The sequence below is a fragment of the Poecilia reticulata genome, chromosome 8 (assembly GCF_904066995.2).
Source record: "Poecilia reticulata chromosome 8, P_reticulata-male-v2, whole genome shotgun sequence".
NCBI lineage: Eukaryota > Metazoa > Chordata > Actinopteri > Cyprinodontiformes > Poeciliidae > Poecilia > Poecilia reticulata.
In genome coordinates this window covers 15,690,999-15,714,911 of record NC_088837.1, presented here as the reverse complement: position 1 = coordinate 15,714,911, position 23,913 = coordinate 15,690,999, and the positions used below count along the sequence as shown (strand labels likewise).

The following is a 23,913-nucleotide window of genomic DNA, read 5'->3' as shown; positions in this document are numbered from 1 at the left end:
CAGTTTATTTGTAATTTAGTGTCATGAACATTAGCATTGCTAACTGCTAACTGAGTGCTAACTGAGGCCTGAGATAATAATAATTGTTTTTTTTTTTTTGGTAATTCACCCTAATTTAAACTTAGGGTGAATTTGCTAAGAAATTCACTCTGGAAGCTATGTTGAATATATTCCACCCAATAAGGAAAATTTTCACTGTAGAAAAAATGACTCCAAATTGTTTTGCATTCGCTTTACAACCACTTTATGACGTCTCTGTCTTGGTATTATGTTAGCAAATACCTGTTCGATTCAGAGTAAACTTCTGCTTTTATAAACAGGCGTAAACCTGTTGATGATTAGTTTATTATGCGCATAAATTAGTTGCAGCTTGCTGATGCTTCTGTTTCAATACCCATGCCTTTTTGTTTTTTTCTTTTTTTTTTTTGGCTTAACGGATGACGACAGTGTGAATTCAGTGTGTGCTTTTTCAAATTTGGGTCCAGATTTAAATAAATAGATATTCCTTACTTTAGTTTGAGGCCAGCTGTACGGCTCAAGAAATTACACCTACACAAAAATGAACACATCAATACATATTTTTTTTTATATCTTAAGTGCAAGCAATACTTTTAAAATCCTGAGAAGCAAAGAAAATAGACAAACACACCGAGTACAATGGCAGTAAAAAGATGACAAAACATCAAGAAGAAGACCTAAACAAAACCTTTCAGAGAACGACCACAAGCTTGAAATACAGCCGGCAACAACTGACATCACCACATGCTCCTTTGCGACAAGCTGATCTGGCAGAAATTTCTGAACACTCGCTGCATCTGACAGACTTGTGTGAGTCTCCATACAGATCAGTGTCCTCAGCTGCCCCCAGAGTCGGCACTCTAATAGGCTCCCCGCCAGAGTCTCAGCAAATGTTTCACAGTGCACCTGTCTCACAGCCCAGATGGTGACTGTGTCGTTATTAGTCAGCGAAATTATTAATATATCTGTTGCACGGGACGCGATGCCCAATATCAGCATGCTGAGTCACGTAATCCCTCTGATGGTTGGTCTGACATTTGCATCTGGGAAGAGGAGTGATACGCTAAAACACTTTCCAAAAAAAAAAGATGGGAGATGAGGTCATTTTTAGGTCAGTAAAAAAAAATTCTTAAAACATAATAATGGTATTTAAATAGAAACTGTTGTGGCCTGAAGATGCATAAATGCATCTGCAACACTGGGTCATTTATTAGCAAAAATTATATGGAAAAAGTGTTCAAATAAATAGATTTTGTATTACAGTTGCATGCTCTATAAAAAAAATCTGCTCATTTCCCTTATGCCTTTGTATATTTAACCCTGTTTTTGTTGAAGCCATAGCATGAGGTCATCCAGTTAAAGTAATCTTCTAGAAATCTTCACACAGGAACTACAATAAAAAATAGATATTCAAATCACTTTATAAAAGAAGACTAAGCTATTTGTCTAAGCTAAGCTAGGATTGAAGTGGTTGTGTGCATTGTTACATTACGAAGAAAAATGGTGAAGCTTCAGTACATCATCCCATCTTTGAAAAACGGGAGTGCCAGCATCATGTTGTGTGGTTGACACGCTTCAGGAGAGATCAATGAACTTCACAAATAGGACATATCAGAAAGAAAGAACTTTATTTGAAAATCTGGAAGGAAAGAAATGGGTCTTTCAAGTGGAAAATCAGCCCAAGCGTAAGTAAGTGAACTACAACTTGACTTAGTGTTTTGGAATCACCACAAAGCTCTGATCCACTGAAAATTTCAAGGCAGCCCTAACAAAGGTGTGTAAGAAAAATGGTTACAAACTTGACTACGTTGCACCACTTCTGTCAGAAGGAACCCTGATTTAATATCAGATACCGGGAAAAAATGTAAAGGGATTATGTAAATACCAGAAGCTCACATCTTTCAATTTCATAAGCTTTCACAAAGGACATGGAAATTCAGCTCAACTCAGTTCTTAAGCAAAAAAAAAAAAGAAAGGAAAAAAAACCCCAGATGACATCTCCGTCAAATATCCAAAGCTAGAAAAAAAAAAAAAAAAAACCCCTCTCCTCACATACCCGGCGCTGCTGATTCAGGCCTTTTGAAATCACACAGACAGCACCCCTCCCCGCCCAGTACGCACTCCATCAGCTGATTCGCCACAACAACCCGACAACAAACCTGCTGCAGTCACGACAACAAACAGTTTAAACGCTCCCAGCGGAAAACCTGCAGTGACCTGGAAGGCAGTTGCGACACTAAACGACGTAGCTGACACGGCAGCAGGCACATCCGCCTCGTCACCATCCAGTTCTGGGCATTACCACATGATGGGGAAGTGGCTTCAAGTCCAGCAAAAGAATATTTTTTTTCAAAGAGAATAACAGATATTTTCTTTTGTGTTTTGCTGTTTACATCCGTGGCGAGTATTAGCTGTACATGATGTCAACATGACTGTGGAGATTAGTAGTAAAAACATCACCTCACGCTCTTTAAGTAAGTGTGCACAGGGTTAAATCGTGACAACAGGATTAAGTTACCAGAATCTCCTTCTATTTTTGTCTGACCGTTTGCTTCCATCTCCAGGGAAGTTGTGTGTTCGTGCCAGCGGTAAAGCGGACAAGCCTGAACCGTCAATTAGCTGCTCGTCTAATTGTTGAGTGCTCAGGACAATGTTACTGTGATATGCACTTTTCTAAATCCTGTTCTGATGTCAATTTACCTGGAGGCGTCTTCACAGCTGGGCACAAGAACGTCTGAAGGCTGGACACACATAGCTCGCTCACCGTCCCCATGGCCTCAGAGAGGGATTCTGTATCTGTGTGTGAAGTCGCCGTTAGTAGCCGAGCTGCTCCTTCGACACGCCGCTCAGCTCGGTGAAAAGGGGAAGTTCAGAAAACCTTCAATCCACACTGTGGCTGTTGACAGTAACTCCTTGTCATAGAGAGACTCCCAACTGTTTCCCTGAGTGGCTTTGCTTCACTTAATCCCCGAGTCGGATGACTTCTCTGCCCTCCCTTGCGAAAAAATAAAAATCTCTCACACTCACCAACTTTCTCTTCCCCTTTGATTAGAATGTGCAACTTGCTGGGATGCTGAAATCACTTCTGCTTTCTCCCTCTTCCCCCTTTTTATGTTACATGTCTTCGCCTCAGCTGTTCTCTCTCTCGCTCTCAGTCTCTCTCTCTCCCCTTCTCAGCTCTCTGTTGCTGCTTGGTATACAGGACTATACTCTATCAGTCAGTCCTGTGTCACACTCCCCACACTGAAGACTCAAATGGAAAAACATGCACGACCTTCGCTATGAACTGTCAGCAGCTAGTCCAAGCAGATTTTGATTTCAGTCTTTGGCCTCTGCGGTTTTTCTCATTTTCTTGATCTCAAAAAGCTGTATTCACCTCTAAAAGTAACGAAAGCTTCGAGATATGAATCGCACAGGCAATCACACAGTCATACAGCAACGCAAACGGTGTTTATAATCACGAAACAATTTGGCGTGTTTACTCACTTCACTTTACTCTTTGGCTGGCATTATTTTTCCTGCCACTCTGAATCAGCCTGCTTGTCAGTCGCACAAACCATCCCCGACACCTGAACACATGCTTCTCTCTCTGCCATTAATCAATTCATCAACTCATCCCTCTTTGTCAATCACGCTTGTTTCAAGGGCGACACAGCATCGACTTGGTTTAGGCAGCCATTACTGAAAGCAGCTTTTTATCATATTTTTTTGTACAGTGTGCACGAGTGTGCCAACTGTTGTCGCCCCTGTTTCATCGCCAGAGGTCCAAATGCTTCAGTTTGACCCTGGCATGAACTGCAATGGCTGCTTTTAATGCTTACAGCTGCACATCACCCAGAGGTACGACACACAGAGGAGTCAGCACTAAGGCACATTCCAGTTTTATTTAGGGTGAATATTTTCTGCTTGAGCTTCAAAAGACACTCTCAGCAGATAGATGTGAATAGATGGTGGGTCTATTCACGGATCCACATATTAATACTTTAAAAACCTTAGCGAGAGTCCAAAAGACAAGCAACAGTGCCTTGCAAAACTGACCAAGTCTGAAAATTCTGTATTTTAATCGAGCCTCTTTTACTCCTAAATGGTGTAGCCAATTGCCTTGAGAAGTCACTTAATCTGCACATTGAGTCCTGCTGTGTATAATATTAATAAAGCTGTTTTGTGAATGCCACCGAGGTTTGCAACATCAAGACCACACCAGAAAGGTCAAGAATAAAGATGTGGAGAAGTTGAAAACATTATAGCACTAAAAATTGACCAAAACAACGGCCTTCCACCTAAACAGGACTGGCAAGGAGAATATTGATCAGAGAAGCAGCTGAAACTCTGGAAATGCTATGGTTGGCAAAAAAATGTATCTCCCTGAACACACCATCTCCATGTTAAAACCTGGTGGTGGTCGCATCATGTCGTGGAGGGGGTTTTCTTCAGAAAAGACAAAGCTGGTCAGACAGGGATAAGGTTAAATACACAGTAAAGAAATTGAAGAAATGCAGTTGAGAAGCATATTTGATTTTAATTTCCAATTCATCATTATGTTTTACCTTGTCTTAGCTAATCACATAAAATCCCAATCATAACTTTTTGACAAATGGCTGTTTTGATGCACTGGACACTGAGACATTGTTTTCCCAGAACTGCATCATCTACAATAGACAGAGATAAAATAAAAATAAAAATAAAAAAAAATATGCATAAACTTCTATTTATATGTTTCATTAGGTCTTGTTTTTACAGGTACCGGTAAAAGGAATGGAGTAAAATGCATCGCAAACCAATACGCCTGGAATTTGACAGATATTTGATACAGCCACACCTCAGTGATTCATGTGCTGTCGCACTAAGAGACAAACATCATCGTTTTCGACATGAGCGCGGTGACAGAGGTGTGATTTCCTGCATGTATGCAGAGCGTGAAGGCCACACAAAGCCAAGCAGCACATGCCACCAAGTGGACAAAATATGCCATAGCAACACTTTTGTTTCCATTACAACAGCAACGCTGACATGTTTCTGGAGCCTAGCAGACGACGTTTCCTCATGTCTAATAATATTGGGATGGATATGGATATGTCCCCTAGAGGTTCTTCACGCAGGAGGAGAACTTTTCCTCGCTGAATATAAAACACACAGAGAGCTCCACTGATCTGTGTTGGAGGAACTCCCACACATCAGTCAAATGCTAACACCACCTCGGCTGACTAACAACTGGCCGACAGGAGGCTGATTCAGCCCCGCTGCAAATGCATTCAACTGAATATAACACTTACAACAGCTATTGATTATGATCAAAGAAAACAAGAGTATGTGGTTTAAACTTTAGCTATTGGTGTGAGATTTACTGTGGTGTTTATTTTTTTAGGAAGAAGTCCCTTTTAAATCTGGTTTAATAAGTGGAGTTCTTAAAAGCACTCAGGTTTATTTTTAGAGTTTTATCTGATCTGATTTGAGGAGATTTGACAGAATGTCTGAAGCTGCAATTCTTTTTGAATCTTTTTTGGGGGTTTTTCAAAAGATGTGTCACAAAAAAAAAAAATTCACAGATGTGATATATTTTTAGAAATGCTTCAAAGATTAGAAGAACGTATCAGTAATGCATTGTCTTGCAAAAAGTACTCGTACTACTTGAACATTCACATAACAGCAATAAACTTCAGTGGATTTTACTTGGCTTTTATGAGATGGACTAACACAGAGAATGGAATAATTGTGACATAAAAAGGAAAATGATGAAGAGTTTCAAAACTATTCTTTGTGTAAAAAGTCATTTGAGCAGGTAACAGTAAAAATAGTATGCTGACAGAAAACTAAAACACCTAACACACCAGTCTCACTGTAGAAAATAAGAAAATAGTGGTGGCATCAACATGCTGGGGGGGGATACACAGAAGTTTCTTGTTAGGAGGTGACAAAACATGAAAGGATTCAAGAATGCATTTGAAAGAACTGGGTATCATATAGAGTGCATCATAATATATAGATTATTACATCTCACCTTGTCAATCACATTGCAGATAAGGATCAAACACAGAGAGGCAGAGAGAAGACACCCATAACCGCATTTACCACACCTACCTGCAAATGTGGAGCTCCACGCCTGTGAACTGATGCACCATTTCCTTTGTACGTACACATTCTATCATACAAAGAGAAATGGGGCAGAACTGACAGGTGCAGGTAAGATGGCAAAACGCAAAGAAAAGATAAAGCCACTTTGACAGCGAGCAGCTGAAAGCCTTTGAAGAGAGTCTCACAAACAGAGCTGCACCCTGATGAATTCAGAGGGAGAAGTGGGCGTGGGGGGGGGGTTAGGGCAAAGGCACCGAGCCACATCGGCAGGGCAGGACAGGACATCAAACAACATCTACAACTTCAGACGCGCAAATGTGTGGTGTAAGTCTAACATAAAGTACAAGAAAACCTGTGAGGCTTGGCAGTCGCATGCTTTCTTTTATAGAGACAGAAGCGATGACATGACTTGCACTTTGTGCCTTCGCGTTCACAGTTTGACAGGCACAGTGACTAATGTCCTTTCACCTTCACCTCACACTTTTGCTGGTCATTATAGAATTGTTAACTAATTCATTAGATGCTTTGCCAATAGAAAAGACATGAAGAAAAGGAGCGCCTGCAAAAGCAATCTCAATGCAACCTTTTCCTAAAGCCACAGGAAAAAAAACCACAATCTACACTTGGAATAAGTTCACATGCACTCCTTAACGCATTAAAAACAACACATTTCATCTTAATTTAGCAATAGGTTTCTATACTGCCAGCTGTTGTTTTCCTCCCGTCCTCCTGTCAACACTGCATCTAAAGAAATCCTGCAATGAGGCCACTGCCAGAGCTTCTATTTTGAGAAGCACCAAGCTCAGAGAAACTCTAAATAGCTAAATAATTGACATGATGCTCAATCACAGCCTTCACTGAGCCGTCCTGCTACCTCACCTCATCGAGGCCTGACATCATCAGACAGGTCATCTCATAAAATGAAGTCAGGACTTTCCAGTAAAACATTGGTGACAGCATCACCGAAGGCTATGTCATCCTTTCATGCCCTGTGAATGATCAGCGTGAGTTCAGATGAGCAGGGAAGCAACTTTTAAGCCGTGTTTGCGCCGTGCTGTCAGAGCTGCGGCGTGATGCTCAATAATTCAGCATGCAGATCTTTTTATGTCTCAGTGGCTGTGCATTCCACAGAGGCCACCTGTTTTAAGGGAAGCTTATGACGGGCTACTGTATAAACACACGCACTGAAATCCACTGCGGATAACGAGACTTCTGGTTTGAGCATTTCTTAGTACACATCACCAACGCGCACAGCTTTATGGACTGTGGCATTTCTGACTGGCACCGCATACCACGCACATAGCTGTCAGAAACATGCATTAGATTAGTATATGCATCAAAGCTGAAAGCCAAAGTGTCAAAGACAAACCGTGACTCTCCCCCTCCATTCCTGGTGGTCCTGATGCTGCCGTGGGGCGTCACTGACCGGGGGATGCCGCTCTCTGTCGCGCCCGGAGCGGATCCAAACACCTGCCTCCCCTGCTCTGTTACTTCCTTCTTCCTTCCAGCCCTGCTCGTCTCGCTGCTGTCCTCCCTCAGCCTCCTCCGGCAGCAACCTTGAGATCCAAGTTCACCGAAATCTTTTTTTCCCCCCCCTTCTTCTTTACTTCTGTTGCTGTTACATTTGCCTCGCTGCCACTCTGTTTTCAGACTGAGATATGCGTGTTTTGTCCGGTGTTGGGTGCTCGCCGATCCGCCTCCTCACTCGGGAGGAACCGGGCCACATGCTGGGCCCCTCCCACCCCAGATGTGATGTCACGGTCCAACTCACCTTTAACTTTTCTCAACACTTAAATGCATCGCAGAGCATCTCTGCTTGCATAAGGCAAATTAAAGTATTTTTGTATGGCAAGCGAATGCTTTTTAAAAATGTTTTATGAGTACGTTTCATTTAAAAAAACCCCACAAAACTATTTTTACATTAGTGTTCTGTAATTCTTTAACATGCTTTTTTTTAAATAAATTGAGCAGTCCGTAAAAGTTTCCGTATAACTTATTTTGTGCCGCTTCGTCACACACGAATATACATTTTTGAATACACAACTACTGTGACTTAATGCAGATTTTTTGTGTTCGACAGATGGATATTTACGTATTAGCATAGAAAATAACTAATCAGAGCAATTTTATTTTTGATCTTGGTATGACAATTTGCCACAAACACACATTTTCTAAACTCATCTGTTAGTCAGTGTCTAATGACATCACCATGGGATGACGGCATGTGAAGTCTTAGAAAATCAAACCGAGTTGTAATTTTGATACTGCAAATAGAAATACAGTAAAAGTATCCTACTGTAAGACAAAACATGGTGACATTGCTGTAAAACTAAATTACTCAAGAAAAAAATTCAAGACTGTATGCAAGCTATATTTATAGCTTGCATACATATAAATATAAAAGTGTATTAATAGAAATAAAAAAAAAACAACTCACAAAAGTCACCACTTTATTGCACCTTTTTACTTAAATGTATTGTGGTAAGAGCTTCTTTCATTATGAAAGTTCCCATTCCTGGTCAGAAAAAAAATTTACGGTGCAAAACACAGAATCGTTGCAAACATTCACGCTAAATGTTCCTCTGTGCCTCTTTGAGAGTCATAGCCTACGTTATGATTTCACAGTTGACAAAAAATGTCCTACAGAAGTTAAGACCGCTTCAACCTCTCCTGCTCTGTATACAGACTACAGTGACAGAGGAGAACTTGCATGAAAACAGGTTAAGTCTTATACACAAACACATTGCAGGTAAATTCTCAAGTCAACATCCATCAACTGAGTATTAGCACATTAAAGATCTTTCTTTTCTTCTTTAAATTAGATATTTATAACATTAAATCCTATAGGTGTTGTAGCCAATTCAAGGCAACATCTCTAAAATGAAAAGAAATGCATGGGCAAATCTTTACAGCATTTAAGGGTAGCACAGGTAGCACAAGACGGACTGTACAGTCTTCTACGTTGGCAAAGCGTTTTCATAGAACAGGTTTTTCTACGCGTTTGTGCCCCCCACCCCAACAGTACCCCAATTTGAAGTCGTTTGTATAAAACAGTTTCTACAAGATGTACAGGATGCAAACGTGGTGGTCCAGGTAGAATGGTTGCACTGAAATGAAACAGGAGGAGGAAGGCAGGTGGATCTGGACACAGGGTTGACATGGGATACAAGAGGTCCGGGTTCCTGAGTCTCAGCCCAGTTTTTACATGACTGGCGTGATGGTCACAAAATTGCATAGAGATAAAAAGAAATGATCACATCCAATTCTGATGCAGTCTCTAAAATAAAATACAAAAGTGATACTTATTGTGGGAGAGTTGTTGTAGAGAATGAGAAGGTTCCATTTCCACACCCGAGGCCTCCGGACAAAACAACCGAGATGCTCAGTTTTAGAAGAAAAATTAAACTTGATCAAATAAAAAAAAAAAAAAAGACAGACCTTTTTCAGTCATGCGTATATACAAAAAACCTGGCAATTTCAACCATTATTTTACCAACAAATAGCAGGCAAAATTTGGTCCAAAATAATAATAAAAAAAAAAAAAAACACGACAGACGGCACCAACTTAAAACCATTTGGGGAATACATTAAATATATATATATATATATATATATATATATATATATATATATATATATATATATATATATATATATATATATATATATATATATATATATAAAAAACGTATTCCCCAAATGAAAACACTTAAATGCCTGATGCCTGAATAATTTGGTTTAGAATATATCAAGGAGGAAGGTTAAAACAAAGGTCACTTCTTTACTGTCTAAACTTGAGAGCCCTTATGCCTGCAGAGACCGCGTCGAAGTCGGACACAAGACAGCCAAAGTGTTACAGTGAACTCCTCATATTTATACGGTGTTTATTTCATTTCAGAGCAGTTTTAACACAGCAACTAAGGCTTAAACAATATGGACACTTAGCAATTAAAGTGACACAGATATATGAGGATTTTTTTTTTATGTTGTTAATGAGCCAACAAAGGCAACATTTTCATATTTCATACTTTTGGACTGGTCAGACCATCAGTGGGGATGGCTTATGGCACAAATTGTTCTCCTAAATTTGGGAAACGATCTTCAACACAGCAAAGATGAAAACAGGAGAAAGAGGAGGAACAGATGTTTGGTTTACAGTGTGGCTTGTCCAGCTTTCCCGTCGGCGAGACCTCAGCGTCGCACTCCGAAAACTCGTTTCGCTCCGGGTGTTACCGACCACTTGTTCCGCCTGTCCTGGATCTTCTGGAAGATGCTGTTGCCGCTCCTCCACTTCTCTCTTTTGTAGTTCTTAACTTTCTTCACCTGAGCATTAAAAAAAATAAAAATAAAAATAAAGGAGGTCTTAACACCCAACTAACTAACTGCCTTGTTTTTCAATTAAACTGTACGGTGTATGTGTCACATTAAAGATTACATTTTTATTTTATTTTAAGAATCATAAACATGGCGGAGTGTGTGTGCACTTTTATTAGGAGCTACTGCACAACACTGGTTTCCCTCAATTCTTTCCTCACCTTTCCTCTGTCAAAGTCCTCATCCCACTCATCAATCACCGTGTCACACATGGCACTGCGGACATCTTCAATCGCATCCCTGCTGACAGCAGAGACTTCGCCGTCCCAGCCGAGGACTGGAGTGAAAAACACACCGACTTGTTAAAGCGTTCCAAATTTTTATTTCCAAACACTGTGACTTCGGGTTTACACACCGTTGGCTCCATAGGCTTTGTTCGTGGAGTTCTTGAGAAGCTCTTCCACAACGCCGCTGCTCTTTTTCCCGTCCCAGCCCGCAGGAACGACGTGGTTCGAGGTGTTCACAGGAGCGCTTCCATCGGCCGCTGGAGCCTTGCTGCGTTTGTAACCGTCCCTCACCTGGCTGTCCCACACGACCACCGAGGCTTATCATCATCAGAGAGAAAAAGGGAAGTCAGACGAGGTACAGACAGGTAAAAATGCATGTTATTGACTTTTGGTGCAACACTGAGTCACCAAACCAACTGTGTTTATTATCTTTCAACATTTTGGATAAATGGTGCGGCACCATATATCCACTCACAATCAATTGTAAAACAACAACAAAAAAAAACGAAACCAGATATATCTACGTCCAAGTTTGCAATTACGGCTGCAATAAACAGTTGATGAATAAATAATAATTTGTCGACATCAATATTCAGATACACATGATTGTAATTGATTTCTTATTCACAGAAATTATTTTTTAGCCACTTCAAATAAAAAAAGTGAGATATAAGCATATTATTTTTTTCCCTTTAGAATCACTTTCATGTCTGAACCAAAAGCTATTTATCTTTAAATTCAGCTCAGTCTCATCTTAAGCTGACACTGTGAATATTTGGGCCATTTTTCTTGTAAATATAAAAATAAGTGCATTACTCTAGCTTTTTTTATCTAAGGAACATTGATTGTTTAAATGATGAACTAAAAAATGTGGCATAAAATGATCAACATGAATCATTACGTTGCGCAACAGAGACGGTTTTCTGTCATAAATAGCTCACCTGTACTTTCTTTGCCAACTTTTCCGTCCTCTGTGGAGATCTTTTTGGAGGCAGGTTCTTCTGCTGACTCATCTTCAGAGCATTTTCTCGCTCTTCGCTGCTCTTCTTTTAGCTTCTTCTTTTTCTTCTTTATGGTCAATTTATTGTTCACCTTTATTAAATCTTCTGCATCGTGACAGATGTCTGCAGTTTTCGTCTCCGGATCCCTGTTGGAGCACACAGGAATTTAGGAGTTCCATAAAGCAGATGGAAGGGATGCGTCTGAATCGACTCCAAGTTTGTAAGGCAGAGCAAATTAAACATTTATAAGGATGAGCAACTGATGTGCAGCACTTTATGAAGAGCTGAGTAATGAAACACAAATCACACGGGATCCGTTTCACAAAACGAAACTTTGCTGGAAGTCTAAAAGCTTTAAGCAAGTGCTTAGAGCTTGCTAGAAGCCAAAGTGGCTGATCAAGCTGACAGTTTGATATGGAAATGCTAAAAAAAAAAAAAAAAGATAATTTAAATTTATAAATTTGCACCCACCTTTCTGACGTGGGGCATCTGGAGTTTATTTCCTGCAGAGATGCCTCCTGTTCAATCGTTTTCTTCTTTTTCTTCTTTTTTTTCCTCACAAATTCAGCTTCCTGTGGTTTCTGATCTGATGGCTCTGCATCTGAATGAGGCGTGAGGCTCCATAAGCCGCTCTGACACCAATCCTCTTGATTCGATACATCCAAATGTGACTGGACGAACTCCCTCTCTTCAGTTTCTTCCCCATTGTCCCCTTCGAGTTTCCGCTTTTTCTTCTTCTTTTTCTTCTTCTTGCCATTCTTCTCGTGCGCCAACTCTGTGGGGCTGGACTGTGTTGAAGGAGCCGAGGATGGAAAAGTCTCTTTATCATCCTCCACCTCAGAGTGTCGCCTTTTCCTCTTCTTTTTCCTCTTCTTTGGGCTGACGTTTTGAGCCAGAGGGTCGAGGTCTGGCTCTTGAGCTGCGGGGCCGAGGTTGCTGGAAGACTTGGGGCTCGTTGGGTTCGGACTGTGAAGGCCATTGGTTTTGTGAGAAAGGCTGGCTTTTGGTTTTTGCAGTGTGGAGAAAAGTGGCTGGTTGTGAGATCCACACGAGTGGGAAAAAGATGATAACTGGGCTTTAAGAGGATCAAATGGACTAACTCTGGGGAGGGGGGAGAAATATAATGAACGATTGTAAGTCCCAGAACAAGACATGTGGGAACTGAAACAAAAATGCGGATTTTAACATACCTGTCAGTGTGATGGGCTGAGGTGACGGCTGGGGATTTAAGTTGATTTTGATGTTTAGGGTCAGTGGGCAGCTGCTTTGGCGAATGGCACAGAGCATCAATGTTGCTCAGACTCTGACTGTAAGCCTGCAGTTATCGACATAAATAAAAACTTGGTGGTCTAAAGAAAAATAGCCATGAATGTGACAAAAAAAAAAAAAAAAAAGGAAGAAAAATCATATCAGGAAGACGGGTGTGGAAGAGACAAGATGGCGGGAAGAATGCCAGGAAGAAAAGGTGTGGCAGAGAAGAATTAGAAATGGTTAGAAAAAAAGGGGAGCTAAAGAAAAAGAAGAGAAAATCTAACATGGTTGATTAGACAGATACAGCAGGCAAAATCAATTATTACACAAAGTAGAAAAAAAAAACTTGGAATATTTGCCTGTAATCATGCTCAGGGATCATAGAAGACTCACCTTCTTGGCTGAGAGAGCCAGTTTTTTGGCAGGCGGTGGAGACATGATGCTGGTGGCCTCAGATGTGATGTTGTTGAGCGCCGGGGGTTTTAACTTGGCCGTCTTCTGTTCCTCTGTGCTCTGAGAGCGCTCCACGCTCCGGGCCGGAGAGGCCAAGCTGCTGGAGCCTTTCCGAGGCGTGGAGGGCGTCTCTCTTACCGGCTCGCTTTTTGGACCAACGGACTCCTGGCAAAACAAAGATGTAGGCAGTCTTGCTTTTTTCCTTAATGTCACGCAAACGTATTGCTGCACTGTTCTCTTTCATCCATTTTATTATACACAAAAAATATATATATAACAATTTCTATCAATTCAAACTGACAGAGTCAGAGCTATTTTTAAGTTTTTCGAAAGATTCTCAACTGGAATAAGCAAAAAAAGGGAAAAATGTATTGCAAGTTTTTTGATGGAGGTAAGAGCTGAAAGAACAAGGAATTAATAATTTTGCACATAACTAAAGCCCTCATATGAGAAATCTAGATTTAATTATAATTAAGATAATTAGACAGGACTTTTTATAACATAGCAGAAATCATTTCACTTGTCAATAATTAACTACTTTTTGTTCCAATTAAATTCATTAAAGTTCAGGCACTATATCTTTTTATCTTTATATCTGTCCTTGCAATGTCAGTGTCTGCAATATTCATATTGCAAAAGACTGTTTGGAGTAGGTGTGAAATGATTAAGCAGATTAATAATTTATCAAAGTAATCATCAACTAAACAAGTAATCGATTAGTCGTTAACTTTACCATAAAAAAGGCCAACTGCTTAAGAAACAAAACACTCAGAGAAGTAAGAAGAGATAAAAAAAATTATTTTTGAAAATATGTTTTACCCAGAACTAAAGTGGTTTTAGCTTCACCTTGTTCAAGTTCTGTAAAAAAACATTTCTGCCATTAAGCACCTTAGACATACACTATATTGATAAGCTTTTTTTTTTAAATACAGAATCACCCTTAACAACAAATGATCAAAGGAATGCTTTGTTATGGCACTATAGCCAATAGCATGTTGATTTTCTTATTTTAGTACTTGTTTATTTGCCTTTTGCGACATACGTCTAATATTGTATGTAAAGGCTTAAGCGGTTAAATAAAAAAGAAAAATCTACAGAAATGTGCCGATCTTTTTATCCAATTAATCATCAAAATAATCGCTAAAATAATCAATTACTCAAATTACTTGCAGCAATGTATGGATAGTTTTGAGGGCAATAATTGTTGGCTCATGCATATCAAGTGTTCTGAACTTTGCATTCTTCATACTAATGTGATATTTAGCCAACTGGATGGGGTCTCAACACTGTCCAAAAAGCTATAGACAAAATGTCATCATGGCTATAGTTACCGATATTATCAGTTTCACTGTATTTTCATATATTCTTAAGCTCTACCTCAACATGACAGCATTTTCAGTGGCTTTGTACCTTTGAGTCAGTCGTGTCAGCAGAGGAAGAGTCCGACAAAGACTTGAATGAGGTAGATGCTGCCATCCCTCTGCCCTCTCCGCTTTGTTTTTTGTCCCCCTCCGTCCTCGCGACCCCGTTGCTGGAAGGCGTGGGCGTGGTGCTGCGGGACTGCGCCTGGCTCTGAGGAGAAGGCTTCTTCACCTTCTTGAAAGGCTCCTCTATGACCGTGGGTCCGCCCGGCACCTTCGGCGCGCCGTTGGACGACGACGACGTCCAGTTGGAGAGCCTGGGCTGCGGCTGGGAGTTCACGCCGTTCCTGGAAACGGGCAAACCTAGGCCGCCATCCATAGACTGGATCTTGCGCAGCTGTGCAGGCTCAAGTTTCTGAGGAGGAGAGTCGGTTGAGATTAAATGAATCCACTGAAATTTAAAGGAGGCAGACGGCGATAACTTCGCGAAATGGCTTCGACACCTTGGTGACTTGTGGGGAAGAGAGCGGCCCGTTCAAGTTCGCTCTCTTTATCTGCTCGGACGATGCGCTGTTCTTCGCAGAATGCAACATTCCCTGCTTGGTGGTCTGGCCATCTGCATTCTTCTTTGACTCGGGGATCCTTAAGATATTGCGAGATAATTCAACACCGCCCCCGGTGGGTATAAACACCTGTTCTGATCGGTTTCTGCTCTGTCTCACCTCAAGTAGAAAAGCACGTAAGCCTGCTGGTTCAAAACCACTTTGATGTTACTGGAGTGAACCATTGAATCATTCATCTGGTACCATTGCCCGTTGCTCGCCTGGAGGAAGGGAAGGAAGGATTAAACTTACACTAGACATGAATTCCTTAAATATAAAGCAGAATAACACGTACATATATTTAAGCTTACCTTGACGTAGCAGTAGTAGTGACCAGCATGACAGCTGTACCCAGAATGCACCAAGACAGCATATAAACCATACATAACGGGGTCGCCTGAGCTCTGAGACATGTAGGGGCGGATGTTTAAAAATTCTGGATAACCAACGTCCTACAAAGGAAGAAAATTAAAGAAATAAGACCACTCATCAATACGCAGCTGTTCCAATAAGTACAAGAGTATTACACTAGTATAGTAATAAAAATCAATTAAATAAAGAGTGACGTTAACCTTTGTTATTTTTCCTCCGCTGAAGTTGGCAAACCTCTTCAGAGAAAGGGTGAGGACGTTAGATGTCCGGTGGACAGTGAAGCGCTTGGTGGCCGGCACCTTCTTTTTGCACCTAAAGAAAACTCATTTAGCATCACCTCTTTCCAGAAATTAATGTTCAGAACAGAAGCCCGGCATTTCTTCACAAGCTAAAGATGTATTTTTTAAGCACGCCATCAGACTGAATAAATGCCACTCACTTGGCACACATGTAGGCATTCTCTCCACTCAGAACGTCTGGTTTGACAAACAGCTCCAGGGCTCGCACTATGTTTGCCGCTTGCTGGGAGATACAAACGCACATATTTACCGTGACGCTGTCCAACGGTTTCATTTACATGGAAATAAATGTCTCGTTAAATCACGCAACAAACCCGGATTTCCACGGCAATGTCCAGGTAAGGGTCGTACGTGTCTGAGACACTTTTGCAGATGGAGCATTTCACTAAAAGACAACAAGCAAATACAATAGCAAAATTATTTTTGAGCTACTTTGGGTCAGTTTATCACAGAAAATCCCGATAACTATTTGATAAAGAATGAAGATTTACAAAAAAAATAAAAAAATATGTGGAAAATAAAAGCTGAAAGAAGAAAACCCTACCTCTTGACCTGAGGTAACCTCCAAAGATCTGGTGAACGAGTGTTGTGGCTTGAGTTTGTCTATCGAGTCTACAAAACAGGAATGGAACAAACTGTAAACCACACAGCAGCTTTCAGAGCCAGAAACATTTAACAATGACAATACGTACTTTGGGTATCCATTGAGACAGGCTTTCTGCATGGCGTCAATGGTGTAGCGCAGGAACTCATGGGCGTCTTCTTGGCTTCCAAAGCGAAAATGTCGAGCGATTTCTGTGGGAAACAGAAGTGCTTCTTACTTTTCTGCCTCTTTAGTCAATAAGCATGACAAATAATTCAGGTAGACTGAGAAACATCTCTGTTTCTCAGTCTACCTGAATTCAGTCAAAAAAAAAAAAAAAAAAGATTCCCTGCATGTAGTAACTTGCTACTGAATAAATGGAAGCAAAACAGGCTGTGCAAGAAGTAACTGTTTTGCTGAAAGATACATTTGGAAAAATAGCACAGTGCCAGAGCAAAGCACACACTTTTGACAATCACGAAAGTCCCACTAGGACACAAAATATTTTAAAGGAAAAACTATTTTTATGCCCTAAAACTAAGAGAAAAATATTTATTTTTTATTGTTTCTGATACTTTTAAAGTAAACGTGAACTTCCATGCAACTGGTAATGTATAAGATTCACTTTCATCAGCCTTACCAGAGATTTTACTTACAAAAAAAAAAAAATAATCATGTCAGTAACTTCTACAGACTTGCCTCTTGTCCACACAACAAATCCTGCATTAGCGCTAATGTAGCCGCAAGATCTCTGTCCTTCTGTGGTCTCCTAATTGAAAAATGGGAGACTTTAAGCTGGCAGATTTCTAATGTGTTCATCACCACATCCCCAGAACTACAACATCACTCACTGATGGAGAACTGAGTCACACCAGAGTGGGAAATAAGAGACAAAGCACTTATGACCAAGCTTGTGCACTCATAGTAGAGAAGGGATGAAATCAGCAGGGAGTAGAGTTGTAACTGTAAGATTAGATACTGCAAAACTCAAGTTACAGAGTGCTTTTCCAGCTTTTAGCTAATAAAACGCAGACATATTTACATTTTAAGGCTAATTCTATGCGAGGCATACATTTATTTTCACAGCATATCAGAGTTTTCTCAAGGCAGCAACTAAACATAAATGGAACTACGCATGAGTCCAGGTGGAGGGGAGGAGAAGCGGGTAGCTCGCACATTTTTGTGCTAAAGCAGCTCCTCTAAGCCTGCAGTCACAAGGAGACAGAAAGGGCATTGGGGAAGGAGGGAGTTAGGAGGTAAAGAGGGGGAGGGAGGGAGAGAGGGAGGCGCAGAAGACGGAGACAAGGTTGCAGCAGCACAAGGAGAAAGCAGAGGAAGCCGGGCACAAGGCTGCAGCGAAACTACAGCACATCAACGTAAAGCTCCGGTAATGTGCTGGAGTACCTAATGGTTTCCAGCACATGTCAGACTTTCCACTCTGCCTGTCTGAGCTGCTCAGACAGACTCCTGCTGAGTTTACTGAGGGGAGTCTTACTTTTCAGGTCCCTGATGAAGGAGACGGGCTTAATGGCGTTGCCAGTGTTGGCGAAGGCTTGGATGATATGGTTCTGCATTACACAGATCATACAGAAGCCTGACTGGTGACCTGAAACAATAACAGCACAGAGATACATTTAAAATCAAGTTTGTTTGCAACAAAAGCTTAAGAAAACGTCAGCAAAATTATCAATATAAAACACTTTTCGAGCTAATCAATGTCCAAACTGACAGAGGTACTCACAGGCCCGACTGTGCTCCTTTGAGAGCAGGTAGTTGGCGAGCGGCGGGGTGTAGGTGAGACACTGAACGGTGGAGTTGAGGAAGCAGGTGTTTCCAAGGTTGTGAAGACCAGCTCCCACCCTGTACACACGCTCCCACTTCAGATTGAGCTTGTTGCCAGGAAAGAGCATTTTCTGCGGGGCCGGGACCCCGTCGCCCTGGCCGCTGATCACATTTTCAGATGCTGGTGGAGGAGAACGACAAGACACGAGAGCTGAACTCCGAGAACAATTACCTTAAAACATGAGACATGGAAAACTCTAAAGAATCCTCCGCTGCGTCTGAAAGCTCACCTTGCCTCTTTATTTGAGCGGGCTCTGCGGCTTTCTGCCCCGCGGCGCCCTCGCTTCTGGGGTTGAGGATCACGTACTTGTTCTTCAGGCTGTCCAGCTGGTAGGAGAAGCCCTTGCTGGCGGGCTCAAACTCGATTTTCTGCAAAAGCACCTTCTTGGCGGAAGAAGCAAGCAGCTTGTTGAGGTCGCCATCGTCGCCCGTCTCCTTCCGACCGGGTTTCAACGCCTCCTTGAGTTTGTCTACTATCGGCATCGTTGGAACATTACTGCAGAGAAACAAGCGCAGCATCGCATCAGAGTGGGTGGCGTCGTTTTAGTAGGTAAACACTTTTTAAAGGCATCTTGCTCAAGCTTAAAAATAAATCTGTTGTCAAAACAGAAGCCAAATTTGTCTCTCACTACTTCTGTTTAGCTTTAGTTCAGTGGCTACCTGCAGAAGTAGTGTTTATTATAGGAGATAAGCCGAGTGGATCTGAAGAGCCAGCTGGCTCTTGACAGCTGTCCTCTACAGTAAGAGTAGACATCAGATGATACAAACATGTGGCAGGAAGAACAAGGAGCATTTGCAGCTCTTCACGAGGTGTAAAACTATGGCTGCCAACTTACATCTACACTAGTTTTTTTTTTTTAATGTTATGTGCATTTAAATGTCTTAAAAAAAAATAGTGATCTGGGGCAATAATTACAAAACCACACAAAAGGTATTAAGAACACTACAAAAAAGAACAAGAATCTAAAAGGTGGAATATTTGGAAAATTTTTAACACACTGTCAAAGTCTTTGACATAGTGAAACTATGGTCAGCTCCAATTCTTCAGAAAGCCAAAAATAAACCATTAAAAAATATGTTCAAGACTAAGGAGCAGATTTACAAGTTGGGAGGCAATTCACAGTTTAAAATATACAAATTCAGAACTACTGGAAAATATCTTTTCAGTATCATTAAGTGGAGTCAAACGGAGGATTCATTTGAATATTGAACTGAGAAATGTCCAACATAAAACTGTTCAAATTACCATATAAACATATGAGTATTATACAATATTATTATGCAATTATTGTTGATGTTTGTTATTGGTGCTACTTTTGTTTTTTGGTGAAATTGAAACAAATAATGATTGGGTTACTGATTAAATATTATTTGTTAAATGTTTGCACATGTAATAAATATAAGATTATGCTTCCACCTGCTAACTTGAACATGTAAAGCAAAAGTTGACATCATGCTTCATTCTGCAAGTATTTTGTTGTGCAAATTAAAATAAAACATAAAACGAGAAACCACTGCTGCCATCTTAAATTTTAAATGACAAAAACACCTGCTGATTCAGGAAAAACAAAATGGCTCCACTAAAAAGATCATTTAAAGTCTACATGTTAAAACTACGGCTCTCAGACTACAAGAACTAAAAAAATTATAGTCAATACTCTATAATAAACAAAACCAGGCACCCTTTGTTTTCTCATTTATTCGACTGTGTCACTGAGATCCCATGAGTGTGGTGAAGGCCTCTCAAAGTGAAAAGTGCCTTGTGCGGATGGTACACACACAGACACAGAAATTGTGCTCGTTAGAGTGGGCAGTGGCGTCATCAAGCAGTAGGAGGGCTGATCATCCACTGTATGCACAAGGACAGCCTGACCTTCCCATGCAGCTGATACTGATACAAGTAAGAGGAACGGAGCCCGTGGGGACCCAGATAACTGCAGAGTGGGGAACTATTACAAAAAGAGCAGGAAAACTGATGTGAACTAAAACACAGCTCTCAATACATCATGGCAGGGTAGAGACTTTTGGAGCTACACACCAGACGGAGCAGTAATCGTCATTAGCACAAGTACCTCACAGCAATTGGGTGCCAGTTTGATTCTCCAAGTTCTACAGGGTTTCATTTGGACACTTACGTTCTCCACAGTCCAACAACATTTACATCATGTAAACTTGTTATTCTAAGCTATCTTTAAAGACTGTGTGTGTGTGTGTGTGTGCGTGCGTGTGTGCGTGCGTGCGTGCGTGTGTGCGCGTGTTAATGCATAGTAGTTTCTCTCAGAGTCAACGATGGACCAGAAACTTGCCTGGGACATGTGAGAGCTGGATAAGCTTTAAGCCGTCTTTAAAAAAAAAAGATAATCGTTCATCAGTAGGCAATGATCACATTAGAAAAGCAAACAGTCCTAATATCATCGTTGATTGTTGCAGTGACAATATCAGTTACAATTAATCCCATCACTGCTTTTTCCCTTAATCTCAATGTTCCCGTTGCTCTCCGTCAGCCTCATTCTTTTGCTTCAATCAAGGGGATTGAAAACCCATCAGACTGGCTAATTTTATTGTTCAGAAGAGGAACATGATGCATGTTCTATTAAACAACCAATTACAGCATCAGTCATTTTAAACTATGATATATCGAAACTACAATGAGTTTCAATATCTCATTATCTCAAATACCAGCTCACATTGAATATATTAATTTATTGGATGAGGCTTTTGTCCAATTCTTTGTGCTTGTTGGTTATCGATGTTTTAATCAGTACCATCCATAATAAGGGATCAATTGCGCACTACATTACACAAAAATAGCTACATTAGAGGTGATTTAGTATCACCATTTTGGCATTTTTATCAAGGTTTTAGGTCAATATGTGTGTGAGCTTAAACTTGATCATAATAATAATACTAATAATAATAATAATAATAATAATAAAATGCAACAACCATGCAGAGAAAATGAAATGTACTCATGTCAAAGTAGCAACAACTCTGATTCAAGTATGTAGTTTGGCTTTGTATAAGAATTAAACACACAGGTATTTGCAATCACAAAAACATGTGCTTACACACACACTGTCCCCCACAGCCATCATCTGAAGATGACCATTAGTTTAATCTGACTGGAAGTACAAACCCCCTCATTTTTATACAAAAATCTTTTGAGTTAATTTTTAAATCAGTCATTTCATTATCTAAAAAAAACAAAAACCTGATGTTGCAGAAAATTACATATTTTAGAAACATTTGTGGTCAATGAAGACTGAAGGGAAAAAGTGAAATGTAATTTTCATTCTATGCAGTTTCACATTGTTTCTCATTGAACCACATTTTCCTACGCTCAGACTGGGCAGCTGCCTTGCAAGATGCTAATAAACCATTAGCATCGTCCATAAACCTTAATATCCAGGTTTATGGATGTTAAGGATATCCATAAACCTTAACATTTATGGATATCTATGGATACATTCCTCAGTAACAAAATACTCATTTTAAGTTTTATTATTACTTGTATAAAAGGGTTTCTTAAAATACAAAAAATAATCAAATAAATCTAAGTTGTTTTTTTTTTTTTGTTTTTTTGCCTATCCAAGGTCAAGGTTCCATCAAAAAATGTAAAACATAGAATAACAAAACATGACATTTTGGCTCAATGACAAGCAGATGCAAGTAAATTGACTAACATTTAACTGCTAAAAAGGCTAAAGATTTCCCAAATATTTCTTAAACATGACATGTCACTGTAGCCGTCTTAACATTGTATGATAAATGTATCATTTATTTAAACTTTTAAAACATTTTAACATATGGGTCAGAAAAAATCAGGAGGACTTAAATTACAACATAATCACTGTGAAAAGTGATTTTAATGTGTTTTAAATAATCCATTTGCACATTTAGATATTGTGTTAAAATAACTAATCTACCATTCACACACACACCGTGGGCAATCCAGCCTACCATTTGTAGTTTTATCACTTTTTAAAATATTTTGTTGCAACCTACTGTAAAAATCTCCTCATATTCTCTTCAGCTACATTGTACACAGTCAAACAATCCCTGCTTTAAAAATAAAACTGTCCTATAATCAAGAAGGCCCTTCTGTAAACCAGTTGCCACAGAGTTCAGTAACACTTAAAAATGCTGTAACATTTAATGGGTACTGTAACTCAAGAAGCAACTAATCCCAACCATACCATCAGTTAATGGGACTTGATTTCATTCATCAGCATCACATTAAATTACTAATATTATCCCAACATCCCAAGTCAATAATAATAACAATTATAATAAATTACATTTACCAAAATCTGGTGAAAATGCAAAGTTCTATGGTAAAAGACTTTTTAGCTGAATAAATTACTACCTTAGAAATTTTCCCGTTTTAACTGAAATTATTTAACGTAAAGAGCTCCTTGTTTTAATTTTAATATCTTGTAATTATCCTATTTTTGTGATCTTTGGATCATGTGAAAGATATTTCATTGGTGCTAAAAATAAATCTATTTGTTTTGACGAGCAACTACTGTTAAAATACAGTGGAGGTGAGAATAAAAATCACATAATTATCTGGTGCTATGCGCTACATAAGTTTGGTGTCATTTAATTCTCATTTAATTTGCAACACTGAAGTTACATGACTGCAGCTGAGAAGCCACTACAGTAAGCTCGCTAAGCAATCCTCTTCGCTTACCAATTCTAGTAACATGCCGTTTATAGAGTTTATTTATTTAGATAATTATTTAAATTGATAAAGCGTATATATTAGCTGAGGCTTGAACAGCTTGTGTTAACCATCTGGACTCAGCACTCCGGCGGCAGTCATTTCAGCTTCTATGCTAGCTTGCTAACTGTCGCTCCCAGCAGTATTTGGCCTGGATGCTTTAAAACACGAAGACATGTCTTAGCTTAACAACCTCGCTACTCTATTTTTCGGTACATTGCCTCTCTTCTGAAGTCCGTTTCGTTTTATACAGTAGTGCGTAACGTTGCTGAGGGAGTCAAATTTAGCCAGCGAGCTAACTTAACGTGGCGACAACCTCCTGCCTTCCTGAGCGCTGCAATGTGGGTTAGCATGTAGGAGTCCAGATTGCTAACAGTCTCTGACAGCCGCATTCATGAGTATAGGTTTGCAACCAGACCTACGATAAAAACACACAACATGCATTACATAAACTCACGCATTTGTTCGCTCACCTTTGGTTTAATCGGCCAAATATTTCTCAACAGGGGTATGCTCTCTCAGCTGAAGCTACCGAATCTGGTATTTTTTGCCCATGCTGCATTATGAGGGGGCGGGGTCAGGATTGACCGACAAGAATCACGAACCTATCACGACACAGACAGTTCCGTCACACAACATGTTTGTCCAATCAGCGCTTAAGATGACGTTGGGCGCTCGGCAGAGAGCCACACGTGACTTCCAGTTCTCGCTGTTTACCATTGACGCAATCGGCGC

The 23,913-nt window shown here is 40.2% G+C and overlaps 2 protein-coding genes and 1 long non-coding RNA gene across 4 annotated transcripts in view; 1 reads left to right on the top strand and 2 right to left on the bottom strand.

Moving 5' to 3' along the window:
- Positions 1-7,796, bottom strand: part of cyth1a (cytohesin 1a) — a 38,095-nt gene extending 30,299 nt beyond the window's left edge. The window contains exon 1 of one of the 2 annotated variants that reach the window (XM_008416204.3): positions 7,460-7,796. In XM_008416204.3, the coding sequence (XP_008414426.1) occupies positions 7,460-7,478 (19 nt within the window). In that variant the 5' untranslated portion in view covers positions 7,479-7,796. Of the gene's footprint in view, positions 1-2,718; positions 3,178-7,459 lie in introns of those variants that run through there. The other variant, XM_017306361.2, reaches the window with a different exon arrangement.
- Positions 2,029-3,044, top strand: LOC145552564 (uncharacterized). The gene is made up of 2 exons (XR_014088651.1): positions 2,029-2,492; positions 2,583-3,044. It is a non-coding gene; the product is annotated as an uncharacterized LOC145552564 (long non-coding RNA).
- Positions 7,797-8,523: 727 nt separating the features above from the next.
- usp36 (ubiquitin specific peptidase 36) lies at positions 8,524-23,806 on the bottom strand. Its single transcript, XM_008416206.3, has 20 exons — positions 23,652-23,806; positions 18,686-18,951; positions 18,355-18,576; positions 18,109-18,219; positions 16,723-16,825; positions 16,575-16,642; positions 16,345-16,415; positions 16,171-16,253; positions 15,932-16,043; positions 15,671-15,811; positions 15,480-15,580; positions 15,261-15,399; positions 14,807-15,172; positions 13,337-13,561; positions 12,883-13,007; positions 12,164-12,793; positions 11,633-11,838; positions 10,820-11,008; positions 10,626-10,741; positions 8,524-10,413 (listed from the first exon to the last, which is right to left on the bottom strand). Exons 2-20 carry the CDS (start codon positions 18,936-18,938, stop codon positions 10,282-10,284), a joined length of 3,393 nt encoding a protein of 1,130 aa, XP_008414428.2. The 5' UTR covers positions 18,939-18,951; positions 23,652-23,806; the 3' UTR covers positions 8,524-10,281.
- Between the last annotated feature and the right edge of the window lie 107 nt (positions 23,807-23,913).